This window comes from Urocampus carinirostris, chromosome 8 (assembly GCF_059441175.1).
Source record: "Urocampus carinirostris isolate Australia breed hairy pipefish chromosome 8, RoL_Ucar_1.0, whole genome shotgun sequence".
NCBI lineage: Eukaryota > Metazoa > Chordata > Actinopteri > Syngnathiformes > Syngnathidae > Urocampus > Urocampus carinirostris.
Genome location: NC_142356.1, coordinates 10,431,573 through 10,446,693, shown reverse-complemented (window position 1 = coordinate 10,446,693; position 15,121 = coordinate 10,431,573). Strand labels below are relative to the sequence as shown.

The 15,121-nt window shown below is 41.7% G+C and overlaps 1 protein-coding gene across 1 annotated transcript; it reads left to right on the top strand.

The window, feature by feature from the left end:
- Positions 1-2,786: 2,786 nt before the first annotated feature.
- On the top strand, positions 2,787-10,843 carry LOC148360687 (transcription factor Sox-10-like). The gene is made up of 4 exons (XM_088341583.1): positions 2,787-2,934; positions 3,692-4,304; positions 4,589-4,860; positions 7,557-10,843. Exons 2-4 carry the CDS (start codon positions 3,868-3,870, stop codon positions 8,321-8,323), a joined length of 1,476 nt encoding a protein of 491 aa, XP_088197709.1. The 5' UTR covers positions 2,787-2,934; positions 3,692-3,867; the 3' UTR covers positions 8,324-10,843.
- Positions 10,844-15,121: the final 4,278 nt, after the last annotated feature.

Below are 15,121 nucleotides of genomic sequence, written 5' to 3'. Positions count from 1 at the left end.
TTTTTATTTTCTATTTTGCTTTAACTGTAACAGAATGGGAAGGCTCTCCAATTTTGTTGTGTTATTGTATAAAGACAAAGGGAATTGTATTCTATTCTATTTTATTCTATTCTATTCTTATCTATTCTATTCTATTCTATTCTAGTCTATTGTGTTTCAAATAGTCCCCAAATAGTTTTTTTCAAGCGTCATTAGTTTATTTTTTAGTTGTTTGTTTTTTAAATTGGCCCTGGTTGTTTCAGGAGTTATTTAATAAGTTTCCTTAATCTGTAAATATCAAGTGTATCGTTGTTTGAAGGTATACATGTCCAAAATTCAGTTGGAGGGAATAATTGTGTTTTTATTTTCATCTTACTGGGAAAAATATACACAATTTTGTTGTTCTCGTGACAGTAATGATATAAAATCCAAGATAGATCAAAACTAGACCTAATATGTAACTTCACCTATTTTTTTGTTAATTTAGAACTTTTCAAAGTGTTACTAATTTCTTGCACTAAAAAACACATAAGATTAGGCTGCTGAGATCCTTGGAACAAAAAACACTACAAAAGTGTGAAACCAACACTTGGGTATGGACGACAAACATAGTATGATTTTGCTGTGTGGTTTGGAATTAAGCAGCGAATCATGCTGCAAAACGAAGCAATGATTCATCACTGTCAAGTAAAAATGATAAAAATCTATTTTTCTTTTTGTAGTTCAATTTCTTAAGGGAGGGGGGGTGTCCCATTTATGTTTGTCAAAACTGCACAGTAAAATCACCAGTGTTAATTTTACCCTCTGTAAAAAGGACCATATGTTCACTAAAGTACTGAAGTGTTGAGAGTTTAATTTAACGGTGGTTATTTTAAGTGTAGTTATAATAGGATTCACCTAACACTTACAGACTTTTAAAATAAAAGAGGTATTTGTCGCAATGAACACACAAAAATAAGATTAGGCTTCTAGAACCTTTAAAAACAGCTTTTAAATGTCATTTCAAAATCTGTGGACGACAAACTAACACTTTCTAGTGTCACTGAATTGAGTACGTTTTTGAAAAATGACAAAAAAAAATTCACATCAAAATTACCAGGGATAATTTAATACTCTGTGAAAAGAAGGGTTATACGTTCACTGGTGTAAATATAATTACAAGATATATTTTTTTTTGTCCATGAAGCTCGTTAATTGGAATTTCTTTATTTAAATACAGACCCTACCCTACTTACGAATGAGATTTCGGACCATCTTTCGTAAGTTGAATTTACACGTGAGTTGCCTCAGTGCTATATTTTGTATGGAATGTATGTTTAAGGTTTATACGAGTATGTTTAAGGCTTGTATAAGTAACCTGAATTGTTTTGAAACGAAAAAAATGAAAGTTTAATAAAATATTATGCTCTATAACGTTACAAAGCGGGCTGAATGATAAAGCATAGTACTGAAAAACAAAACAACAAGCTCTTTGAGACTCCTTGTGATTAAGGGCTATACAAATAAACATGACTTGACTTGACTATAGTGTTAATCCTCTAAGTATTAATTTAAGTGTACTTGTATTGTATTACTCTAACACGTAACGAGTAAACTTATAATTTTACCCCTGTGAAAATATGGTCCTACAAGTGTTTAATTAAATGCTCTAGTTATTTTACGTGTACTTATAATAGAATAAGTTAGGTAGAGTTCATCATCCAAGTATTATTTTAATAGTATTTAAGTGTACTTATAATAGTATTACTCCAACACTTAAAGAGTAAACTTTGAACAATATACTCGGGTGAACATAGGGTCCTACAAGTGTTCAATTATATACACTGTTTAATTTACAGTCAATGCACTTAATAGGGCCGGCAGGTAGAGATCGCAGTTCGAATCCCGGCTCCTCCGTGTTACATGTCAAAGTGTCCTTGGGTAAGACACTGAACCCCTAATGCCCCCAATAAGCAGGTTAGCGCCTTACATGGCTGCACGGCCGCTATTGGGAAATGTGAAGCACACTGTAAAGCGCTTTGGGAAGTCTTGACTTGAAAAGCGCTATATAAAATGCAGATCATTTCGTTTCATTTCATTTCAAATCGTAGTGTTAATTTGACACTTAAAGAGTACAGTTTTGACTCTCAATGAGCATATGGTTTTTATCTTATTTGATGTGTGTTTTCACTTGACAATAACAAATATTTCATTATGTATGAAAGATGAATACAGTACAGTGTACTAAAACGTATTCAAGTTTAGGACAACGGTATGCAAAGATGATTAGCCTTTTTTGCTATGTGACTTTAGCCCTGCCCTACCTGTCTGACCCATTTCCCTCCCTTCAATATTTGACTCCCATGAGTCGTAACTAAACATTTCCTGCATGACACCCAATCAAACCGGAGAGCTCCGCCAATTTGGACTGTTTATATTGCACCCGAGTCTCCCCCTACCCCCTTTTTCTGATTTAATGCGGCCGCAAGATGTAATAAGTCAGCGGATGATTGTTTATTTGTTTTCATGTAGCGTGTCGGCGCTTGCAACAAAGCTAGCCTTCTCCATCCACTAAAAGGGCTCACTGTCAATTCGTTTCTAACATCTCACCTCTTCTCCGGCGCAAACGGCGGCGGTGGCCAACGGCGCGCGCACGGGCCACCGGGCGTTAACGCCATCTTGCTCTGGTCCAATGGGAGGGTGAGGGGGCGGGGCGAGAGCCAATGGGAGCGGCAGGTCGCGCGCCGTTGGGCGGGGCTCGGTCCCTGTGCTGGAATGCTGCCTCTCCGGGAATGTTTTCCACTTTCAATCTCCCCCCCCCCCTGCACCCCCTCTTCTCTTTTTTTTCCTTTCCCTCTTGCAGTCCTTCTCACAAGGCGCTCTTTAAGCTCCGGTGTCGCCACACAGAGCAACCATTCATCGCTACCACGGCCAGCCACACGCACTCCCATGTTGGACCACTGCGCGTCTCTACTGGTAAGTTATGTAATTTAAAAAAAATAATTACAGTCAATGACTCGTTTTGTTTTAATCAGTTCGTTTTTTTATTTTATTATTTCTACGCAATTATGATGTAAAGGGCATTTTAGAATATATTGTATCGTCTGTGTAGCATGTGAAACGCACAACGGAATTAAAAAGTCCTATCCTACAAGAGCATTTACGAGCTAAAATAACGCAATTAAGATAACAAGTTAAGCGAAATAGTATAGAATAAGTAATATCGAATAAAAATGAACTAATAAAATGGCAGAACTGAATCATCCGTTGGCAATATCGCATATTCCCGTTTAAGCATTTTACAGCATTGCGGGTGATTGTCACCTAATAGATAAAAAGCTGTTTTTTCAATCTCTTTAGTTCGAAACTTTATGGTCCTAAATCGTCTACCCGAGGAAAACAGCTCAAACAAATAACGTCCGGGGTGGAAATGTCCTTTACAATTTTCCGAGCTCTCTTGATACACAAAGCTCTGTAAGGTTCGTCAAGTAATTTCTTAACCGTTTGTGAAAGACAATTTATCTATGTTTTACTATCAAAATGTGTAAGTAAAACATAATTGTTTTAAAACTAGTTTATTGTATGTTTTTCTGTGGGCGTGCGTTGTGCGTAAAAAAAGATCCAGCCACTTTTACGCACTGCTATGGCTTTAAATTGGATATTTTAAAAAGAAAGACGTTTGCGAGTAAAACATTATTGTATTAAAACTAGTTTATTGTATGCTTCCTCACAGGTGTACGTTGCAGATTTCAATGCGTAAAAAAGGATCCAGCCACTTTTACGCACCACTATGGCTTTGAATTAAAAACATCAAGAAAAGAAAGAAAGTCATCACTGCTCGCAAAAGTTACCCATTCTTTGAAAACTCTTCTCAAGCAAATTTCACATTTTGGTTAATAACGTGGGGAAATGTCCGGAGAGGAGCACAGCATGTCCGAAGCGGAGCTTAGCCCGGGAGGTTCGGACGACGCACACTCGCTCTCTCCGAGCCATACGGGAGCTCCACCCGGTCATGACTCACCTCTGACCGGGCCTTCGCCTCAGCTGACCGCGCTGTGCGTGGCTGACGGTTCAGGGGACGACAGATCCACGGTCAAGTCAGAAGACGACGACGATCGATTCCCTATCGGGATCCGGGAAGCGGTGAGCCAGGTTCTGGACGGCTACGACTGGACCTTGGTGCCCATGCCGGTGCGCGTTAACAACGGAAACAAAGCAAAACCGCATGTAAAGCGACCCATGAACGCCTTCATGGTTTGGGCCCAGGCAGCCAGGAGGAAGCTGGCTGACCAGTACCCCCACCTGCACAACGCGGAGCTCAGCAAGACCCTCGGAAAACTTTGGAGGTTTGTATGAAAAAAACAACACAGTACGCATAGAGTAACACTTTGCTTCCTGTGTAATTTTCGCTAAAATGAGGGAAATTATAAACCGGATCGCAAAAGTGAAACAGCAACTAAAGCGCGTTGTTTGTCCTCGCCTGTTTAATTTGCGCTACAAGTCATTTGAGCAACCAATTACGCGCGCGTCTCGATTTACGCACGGCGCCAACGCGCGCTATTTACGCATATTTTAACTTCCACCTTGACTTTAGGGGAGTCAAAACCGCTCCTTGTTCTCCTCTCTGCAGGCTGCTCAACGAGAGCGACAAGAGGCCATTCATCGAGGAGGCGGAGAGGCTGAGGAAACAGCACAAGAAGGACTACCCGGAGTACAAGTACCAGCCCCGGAGACGCAAGAACGGCAAGCTGACGCCCGCTAATGAGACGGACAGCCCGGGCGAGGGCGAGGCCAGCCACTCCCAGTCGCACTACAAGAGCTTGCATTTGGAGCACAATGGTGGTGCAGGGTCACCTTTGGGTGAAATGCACCACCATCACCATCATCACCACCACTCTGCAAGTAGGTGGCACGCCATGGGGTGAGGGCACGGGGGAGGGGCGGAGACAAATGCCAGGGAAAGGGGATAGGAAACGGGTCAACAACCCTAAATCTTGAAAGAACCATAGCGGTCCAAAAAACAGACAACAACAACAAAAAACCCAAAAAGATAAAATAAGATGAGTTTGTTCGAGTGCGTCTAAGAAACGCATGCGCAATGATGGCTGCAATGATAACCTAAGCCAAGAGATGGCAGCAGCGGCTGGGAAGGTTCCAAAATCCATACAGCACGTGAAGCTCTTATCTGGATAAAAACATCAATGAAACAATAGATATATATTTCCTTCCCCCCATCTTTTACTAAAAATCTCTAGGAAGCCACATTCGTCTTTTTTTTTGTTTCTTTTTTTAGAACACATTTAGAAGGTTATCGTACATTGTATATACAAACTTCAAAATTAAAGATTATCGAACCACTTCCGCAAGTACGGTGGCCATGAGTGGCCCTAAAGTCTCATTAGTTGAAAGATTGTGTTTTTATTTAATGATAATCTATTCTCATAACCAGAGTTGAAGAATTAAGTTTGAAAATATAATATCTGACTGGCTTTTGTTTTGTTTTTGCATTTGTGCGTTAAAGGGATATTGTTTGTTTTGTTTGTTTTGTTTTTTGTTTGTTTTTTTACATAATCATAGGTCAAGTAATTTGTATTTATTTTTCATAATATGAGGCTCACCCAGGGGGAGTTGACATGATTGTCCACCAAGTTGCTGCTACAGTTACCGTCAACTAAAAAATGAGAAGATAATTATGTGGTTCGGTCACTTGGAGCCTCCGTAGTTTGTAATCTTCTTTGTGCTTAGTAGCACTTGTATCCATTGCACAACACAATACAGCAACATCAAGTGGTCCAATAGTAGACACTGTTCTTTTAAGAGTTATTCTCTAGTATATTTCAATAAATATTGGGAATAAAAAAATCAAATGTATTGGTTTAAAGCACTTCTTGTTGAATGCACACTGCAGCTACTGCCACCAAGTGAAAGGTAGTTGTATTGCTGTGTTGGTCACAATAGGTTGCTTGCAAAGATCGTAAATTCACTAAGTAAATGGGGAAAATATGACAGCAGTCGTTGTTAGTGTTTGAATATTCCTGATGAAATCAAAAATGAAGTGGATGTCTAATCAAGCAATGTTTGCCAATTTTGTAAACATTCCCGATGAACTCTTATGTCACAGGTTTTTTTTAAATAACCTAATTTGTCAGAATGGCCAAAGCAAGATATTACGGGGAATTTCATTTGACTTTTTAATTTGACTCTCATGTAAAAACAGCACTGCAAGATATGTTAAAAATAACATGTTTAATATAGAGTACTTATATACCATACAAAATGGTGCCTGAGTAGCCAGAGACATGTTCTGAAAATAGCTGACTAGTGATGGGTCTTTGCAATCATCTAGTAAATTTGATTTGTAACTCATATGAAGTTTTTAGTGGTAGACTTAACTTCTGAATAATAAAACCTGGTAATGATGTAGTAATAACATAAGTTGTTATTTTAAAATGGCAACCAGTTCAGAATGTCCCCTACCCACTGCCCAAAGATAGCTGGGATAGGCTCCAGCATCCCCGTGACCCTATTGAGGATAACAACACAAAAAATGGATGGATGGATGGATATTGAAATGGTAGCCATTCACTGCAATCAGTTAACGAAAAGCAGCTCTCAGCTTTAAAAAGGTTGGTGACCCCTGCCATACGAGCTAATTTTTACATAATCATTCTGTTGTGATACTATGATCTCGAATATAAATAGGACTGCAACAACAAATCGATATGATCGATTATAAACGATGATTAAATGCGATGGCAACGGATTTTATCATCGATTTGTTGAGTCGTGTGATTTATAAGCCAACGCGCGTCAAATCGATGCAAATAAGAGTGGAGTTGAGAGCACATGCTTGTAGTAGCACTTTGGTTCGGCAGAGGGCGCCTCAAGAGCGTTTTTATCAAAGAAAAGTATCCCATATATTTGCTTGTGAAAAGCTTATTTTTAAGCTTTTTGCTTGCTTGTTTTTTTTTCTATTATAGAATATTCTGTTGTTCTGTGCACTCTTCTCTATACGTCCAAACCATCAATATTTGAATAAAAAGAAAGAAATTAAAAATATCTTATAGAAAAAAGTCAGATTCATGGATTAATTGAAAAAATAATCGACCGATTCATAAAAAAATCATTGTTAGGTGCAGCTCCAATATGAAATGTCTTTATACATTGTTTAGCACAGTGGTTGTTTTTTGTCCGAGAGTTAACTATCATGCATATTTCTCAAAATTACACTACACGTAAGAAGTATTAGGGATTACTCGTTTGTTTATTTGACGATTTTGGGTTTTTAGTCTTTGTCAACATGGGGCGGCATTAGCTCAGGAGGTAGAGCGCCCGTCTGGGGATCAAGAGATTGCAGTTCGAATCCCAGCTCCTCCGTGTTACATGTCGAAGTGTCCTTGGGTAAGACACTGAACCCCTAATACCCCCAATATGCAGGTTAGCGCCTATTGGGAAATGTGAAGCACACTGTAAAGCGCTTTGGGACGTCTTGACTTGAAAAGCGCTATATAAATGCAGATCATTTCATTTCATTTCATCAACATACAGAAATGTGATTCCTTTTCGTGTCGCTTAGTAAGCATATCTGTCTCTTCCAGGTCAAGGTCACAGCCCCCCCACACCCCCAACCACCCCAAAGACAGATCTCCAGTCGGGCAAACTGTCAGACAGCAAGCGAGAAGGGGCAGCAGGTGGGTCCGGAGGTCCAGGCGGCTCCAGGGGTTCCCTCGGCGTCGGGGGCGAAGGGACTTCCGGTGGGTCATCGGGATCCAAACCCCACATCGATTTCGGCACGATGGACATCGGCGAGATCAGCAACGAAGTCATGTCCAACATCGAGCCCTTCGACGTCAACGAGTTTGACCAGTACCTTCCCCCCAACGGGCACCCCCAGGCAGGAGCCGCTGCCGGGGGGACCTCAGCCTCCTACGCCTACGCCCTGGCAGCGGCTAGCAGCCACTCGGCCTGGCTCTCCAAGCAGCAGCCCCAGGGCTCGCCCACGTCCTCCGACCACAACAAAGCCCAGATCAAAAGCGAATCCGGGTCGGGGAGCCACTACGTGGAGGCCTCTTCGTCGCCCTCTTCGGGTGCACACGTCACCTACACCCCGCTCAGCCTCCCTCACTACGGTTCGGCTTTCCCTTCGTTGGCCTCCAGAGCTCAGTTTGAATACGGAGACCACCAGGCCCCCGGGGCGTACTACACCCACTCCGGTCAGGCCCCGGGGCTGTATTCAGCCTTCTCCTACATGGGGCCGACACAGAGGCCTCTTTACACCACCATCGGGGACCCCTCCAGCGTGGCCCCCTCCCACAGCCCCACACACTGGGAGCAGCCTGTTTACACCACCCTCACAAGACCTTGAGTACAGGACTATATGGGAAGTGTGTGAGAGCAGCCACGTGTGTGTTTGCTAATGGGAGTTTGCGTGACGTGTGCGTGCGTGTATGTGTCTGATAGGCTGTTTTAAGAAGAAAATCACAATAACTATACTTTCACACATGCACAACGATTCCCTCATGCAGACACAGTCGTACTAGACGTGAGACTGGGCCTAAAGCCTGATGGATTAACTTGATCTGCAGCAACAAACCCTAAGCAAACACAATTCTTTCTTTCTTGTTTGTGAGGACTCGGGAGGAGAGGTGATTTATAATAACAGATAAAAGCCTGTCTTGTGTAACAAAATCCCAAGTATCGGTGCAAGTGTATAAACATTTACATTTTTTATTTAGTGTGTCAGCAGAGCTTACACTAACCGAGAACTTTCCATCATTGACAGAGTTTTTTAAGAGTTGACGGCAAAATTTTAAGGCTGTCCGTCATTTTGACAGATCGAAAATTGGGCCATTAACCACAGCAGCAGTACACCCTGAAGAGTCCAGTGCGGCACTTTAAGAGAGAAGCAGAGAGAATAAGAACAATGCCGGTTGGATGATTTTTGTTTTTTAAAAAGGCAGCGACAGAGAAGCCCGGCCCGGCCTGACCCAAACGTGATGTTTGACATTTTAGGTCCTACCTAACCCAGAACCCGAGTCTTAGTCTTACCTCTAAGTCATACTTATGCACAAACACTACTATACTCTCTCACAAGGTCTGCTATACTCTCTCACACATACCACTTTGCTTTCATACACAAACTACTATACTCTCTCACAAATATTACCATACTCTCATACACAAACTACTATACTCTCTTACAAATATTACTATACTCTCTCATTATTATACAGGAAGCCACTCCCACGTCAATTTTTAATAGTAATGGCAATTTTAATGGTGTGTGAGTGAGAGTATTATAGTGTGTGTGAGAGTCTATAGTAGTGTGTGTGGGGGAGTATACTAGTGTATGTGAGAGTATAATCGTGTGAGTGAAATTATAGTAGCATGTGTGAAAGCATAGTAGTGTGTGTATGCGCGTGTAGAAGAATGTGTGAAAAAGTATAATAGTGTGAGTGAGAGTATAGTAGCATGTGTGAAAGCATAGTATTGTGTGTATGCGAGTATAGTAGTATGTGTGAAGGAGTATAGTTGTGTGTAAGAACCTAAAGTAGTGTCTGTGTGGGAGTATAGTAGCGTGTAAGAAAGTCTACGGCACTGTGTATGTGTGTGTGTGAGAGTATAGTATATGTGAGAGAGAGTATATCAGTATTTCGCCATGTGTATGACTGTGTGTGAGGGTGTGATATTATATGTGAAAGCAAGTATGATTTACTCCTCAAACGGCCTCTCATATGCGTGTCTCCGCCATATTGATGTCGTGTTTTACTTTTTTTTTTAGCTTATCCAAGAGGTGGGAAGCTTAGTTAGTGGCCAGCAGCCAATCAAATGCATCGTGTGCCATCCAGAATGTGTGAGTGAAGAAGTACAGCAAACGAAGAGGAGCGAGTGATTTGTATACCCAAACGATAACCCAGGAACGATTCACCGACTGGCATCACCCGTTTATTAACCAAACTAAAGGAGACTCCTGTGTTTTTTGAATCTTTTTATGTTGTTTTATATGAGTAGTGTCATTGATGTGGATAGAGAGTAATTTTATTGTGACTGACAAGATAATTCACTTACACAGCTTCACCACTGCTTCTGGTTTTGTTGAAACCCAACGCCCGATCTTCTCATTCACTCCCCTTGACGGATTCGGACGTCAAACATGGAAACGGCGAGCTTTTCTGTCTGCGTGTTTCTGTGTCTTCTGTCCTTTGCAATATGATCTGGAACATTCATGGGAATAATAGGAAAAAGAGAGGGAAAGAGAGCTTCTGTTTCACATTTTTGCTCCATCTTGGACACTTTACCTCAACGGTTATTGTCGTTTTTGTGCCAATAGCGGAGGGCGCTTTTCGTGCTTGCTCGTTTAGAGAAAAACCCTCAAACTATTTTACTTTCCTCTCTCACTTTGCAATGTTTTGCCTGAATCAAATCTGATCGCCAACATGTCGAATTGAGCTGTAGTAGGAAGTACAAAGTACGATCCAGTCCCTTAAGAAAATTGACCGGCTTTGGCGTCCGCTTAAGGATTACTCGGAATCACATGTACAATTGTTCTGCAAGTTTTCTACACCACTGTTGTTCCTATATAGCGGCCCAGGCATGTACTTCCTCTCTGCCAATGTGAATAATATTCAAATACCACGGGCTTTACCTTACAATTTGTGATGGGTGCATTCCTGTTTTATACTGACCTGCTTACAATGCGTTCTTTTTTTTTTTTTTTTTTGCTATAAATATGCCACACCTTTTGCTTTTTCCATTTTTGTATAATTTTCAATAGTTTTATAAAGGGTTTGCCAAGTTTTTTGCTTCCTTACAAGAAATAGCAATGTTGAAATATTACTGTTGTCATCCATTAAATCGATTTATTTATAAAAAAAAAGAACTTCAGTTCCTTTGTCAGTATACATGTGATAGGTTTATAGTTTAGTTCTATCTAGCTATCTACCTTGGTCATATCCCTCAAGAGGGGTGACCGACAGCAAGACACACACATACAATAACAAAGAAAATAAAAGGGAAATAAATAGCATTAAAAAACACACAAATTTTTTTGGACCATGGCCAACCCAATTGCCCAAACACCCAAACAAGTTAGGCACCTCGGCACCCCAGTTGGTCATGCTTTCGTCCCTCCAGATGAAAAGGGACACCAGAAAGCGGCCATGTCACTCGGGTCAGGGTGACACAACACACTCTTCTTTTCAACAGCAGGGCCCAACAGCTTTCACTGGTTTACCCCTGCCGCATCATACGGGTGCCCTGCCCATCCCCTAGAACGCATCCAAACATCCCACTATCCTTTCACAACACCTCTCCACTCATTCCTATCACCAACAAGAGCTCTAGCTTCCATTATATTTAGACCTCTTTCCTGCAGTGCACTCATGACACCATCCATCCACGTCAATCCTTGGTCTCCTTCCATTGACTTCTGCTCTGTAGTTTAGTAGAAGCTGAAAATAAGGAGAGAGGACGTTAATGGATTTTGAACTTGCATGGACAACAGGAGAGGACCCAACCCTCTGATAAGAAATTCCAACCATTTTTAAAAGCCCTCGCCTGAGCCCTTTCTTTTTATCAAATCTCCTACGCTACAAAAGCAGATCCACCCTAAAGCATGTAGAAATCATAGTACAGCAGCATGATTGGCTGATAGTGACAATGATGCAACCAGTGCATAGTAGTTGAAACAATGAACAACAGCGAGTTAGTCAAAACTAACTGGAGTCCTATGCAATCTCCTTTGCAAGTGTCCAATAATATAAGCAAATAAAAAATGATCAACTTGCAAAAACAATATTTGAGGCAACAGTCAAATTTAGACACTAACAGGTGACGGCGCAGAAAGGTAAATAATAAACACTCTGCTGACGTGCAACCTAAGCTGTTTAGAGTGTTTGTGTGCACAGTAGGCTAAAATGGAGTACTAATTCCTAGCATTTAATCGGCTAGGGACGGATTTTTACTGCAAAAAGACAAAGGGGGCCATTGATTGAGCGAGAGGGATATAAAGTAAGGGAAGGGGAGGGTGTTAAGAGGTAGGGAGTTGGCCAATTTTAGCTAAAGGGTAATAGCTTTCTTTGCTCACTGCCTTCTCTTTCCACCCGAATAAATGCACGTCTGCGAAAATAGATTTCAAACAGCTTTGAAAACGGCTTTGCATTTATTATATTTTGAAAAATTGATAAGGATTTTTTTAGGCATATAAAAAAGCAAAGAATCTAAAATGTATTTCAGCTATTTACTCTATGAACAAATATTAAATAAAGTATTCCAAACAAAGCACATAAGCACTTCAGATTAAATGAAAAATAAAAAATTGAATGTTATTATTATTTAGAATAAATGGATTCAAACACCTGAAAATAATACATGAAATGTGCCCACATTGTTATGATTACTGATCCCAATCAGTATTTGAACCCAGTCCTGTCTGTTCCCTTTTGTCAGTCCGTCTGTGAACCTCAGTGAACACTAGGCAAGCCTTTTTCAACTCCCACCTGTCCCGACTTTTGCTCCCGTCTATCCCTGGCTTCGACCTGTATTTGATCCTGACCACGCCTGCTCTCCCGTCCCGGCTTCCGACCTCTTTTTGTCCCCGACTACGTCTTCTCTCCTTTTCTGGTTTACGACTCGCTTCCAACCCCAACCACGTTTTTGCTCTCCTGTCCCGGCTACCCACCTCTTTTTTCCGTCCCTGACACCACCATCGCTCGCCACGGAAGATCCACTTCCGCGTTCGGAGCACAATCCCAGTACCAGAGCGACTTGCTTCCCGCGTCCAGCGAACACTGGATCGTGGGCGCAGGCCTTTCTCTTCCTTTTAATAAAAACTTGTGAGAAACGCAACGCAAGTGGGTCCTGTCTCCGTTCTGGTCCTGACACATAAAGGGTAAAATTATTGGATTAAAAGTAATCCTGCCCAAATAGTCTGTCTCACCTGTGTTTTCTACTGTTGGTCGTGACTTAAATTACTAGGCTTTACCATCCCTGTCAATTTGATGTTATTTCATTTTAAATTTGCTCAAATATTTGAACACAATCGTATTCCGGCATTAATATGATTTTCATTAAACATGCGATTTATTCGCCTATCTCAAGATTTTGTTCCATTAAACGTCAGCTTCTTTTGAATTTTAAACAAAACCTCACAATCCACCACAGTATCAGGAGACCAGAACAGACCAGGAAACCCCAGAGCATTCGTTTCAGTTCTTTATTTAAGGAAGCGTTCAGGGCTTGCGGGAGACGCGATGGCCGACAGACGTCAACAGGGGAGCCGGAGCGATAGCTTCGGATCAAGTGGCCAATCAGAGTGCGGAAGTCAGGCAGGTCGAGTTTACCGGGGCTGGAGCGGAGATCGAAGCGTGGGACGGAAACAGGTCGGATCGGAGGCAGGCAGAAACAGGTAAGCAGAGTTCTTTGACGAACGGGAAATCAGGAGAGTCACACAGAGTTACAAATGTACACTCTGACGAGGAGGTATGGGCGCGGCGCGCTTAAGAGTGAAGTGCCAGCCAATCAGAAGGCGCCCACATGTTTGCTCCAGGTGATCAGAGTTAGTAATCATGACATGCAGATTCGGACATTTGCAATTTAGACGTTGTGCTCGCATTTTACACGTGGAAACATGGCGCAACCAGCAGCTAAAAAGACATTAGGGGTCTCCAATGTGGTGCCCACGGGCCACAGTGTACCTCCTAGGAAATGCTGAGGAGCCCACGGGCCAGTTCAGAAAAGAGCTCACCAGTGTTGGATCATTGTGATTATAAAGTAGAAATATTTTTTTAATGGTTGACTTAGTCTCTTAAACCCTTCTTCCGATAATTAAGCTGGTAATAACATGATACCAACATAACAATGAAACGATAAGTTGTAATATTAGAAACGCCTATCAAACTGGGTGCCATTTGGGCTAATAAGTAACACAAACTAACTCTCAATTAGGGTCAACAGCACACACTCTAATCGTGTAAATCATGTTTTACCATTTACTTTTTGTGGAATGACGTCAGGTAGAAGTACTCGATGAAGTCGGGGTACACATCTTCCCTTCGACTTTACGAATGGGACCTCCCAACTCGAGTGATATTTTAGTGATAGTTTCCTGGTCGGAGTTCAGAGAACTGCCGCTTCCCACTTTTCTGGAATGCAGCATTAGCCGCAAAACGGCCGTCAATAATGTCATCTCACTCTAGGTGAGCCTCATGTGAAGTCAAGTCAAGTCAAGTCATGTTTATTCGTATAGCGGTTAATAACAAGAAGTCTCAAAGGGCTGCACAGAACACATTTTTTGCAAACTACAGACTATTATTTGACCATCCCCTGATCTAAAACCTAAATGTGTCACGGTTGCCATGGCGCCCAATTGGCCCCGCCCATGGACACCGGCTGAAACGCGTTGACAGATTGCTCCTTGAGAGTACTTAAACGCGGTCCTTTGAGCCATTAGCTGTCAGAGCATCTGCAAGACTCCTGTTAAACTCTGTGTGAAATGCCTAGTTATGTGAATTTGCCTGTGTTTGATCCTGTTTTATTTTCGGCCTGATCTGTTTGATTTTGACCACTCTTTTGTTCGGATTTCAATCCACTTCCGCGACCATCGATCCCCGGATCGAGTGTGCGGGCATTCCTCCTCTCCCTAATAAACTGTGAGTACGTTACGCGATTGGGTTCTCCATTCCTGACTCCTGTCCTGGTTCGTGACAACATGAGAGAAAGGAAAAACTCAAAAACCTCAGCATGAGGAAAATGAAGAAACCATGAAAAGGGCTCGCACATGAGATAATCCCCCTTCCAGGATGACCAGGCTGCAATGGATGTTGCAATAACAAATAATACACAGATATCTTCAACATGAAATATAGGTCATTCATAAGCTTTAGAATATAAGTGTGTTTTAAGCCTAGATTTGAACAGTTCCACTGAGGTTGCCGATCGAATCTCAGGGGGAAGAGCATTCCACAGAACCGGGGCCCGAATGGAGAACGCTCTCAAACCTGCGGATCTCTTCTTGGCTCTTGGGATCACGAGTAGACCAGCATTTTCAGGGTACCTGAACATAGGGGGAAATTAAATCTTAAAGATATAAGGGGGGAGTGGCAATTCTTTAAAAAAATCCTTCTCTATAAATTTATTTGGTCTTTTTTGTATTCATAGTTGATTT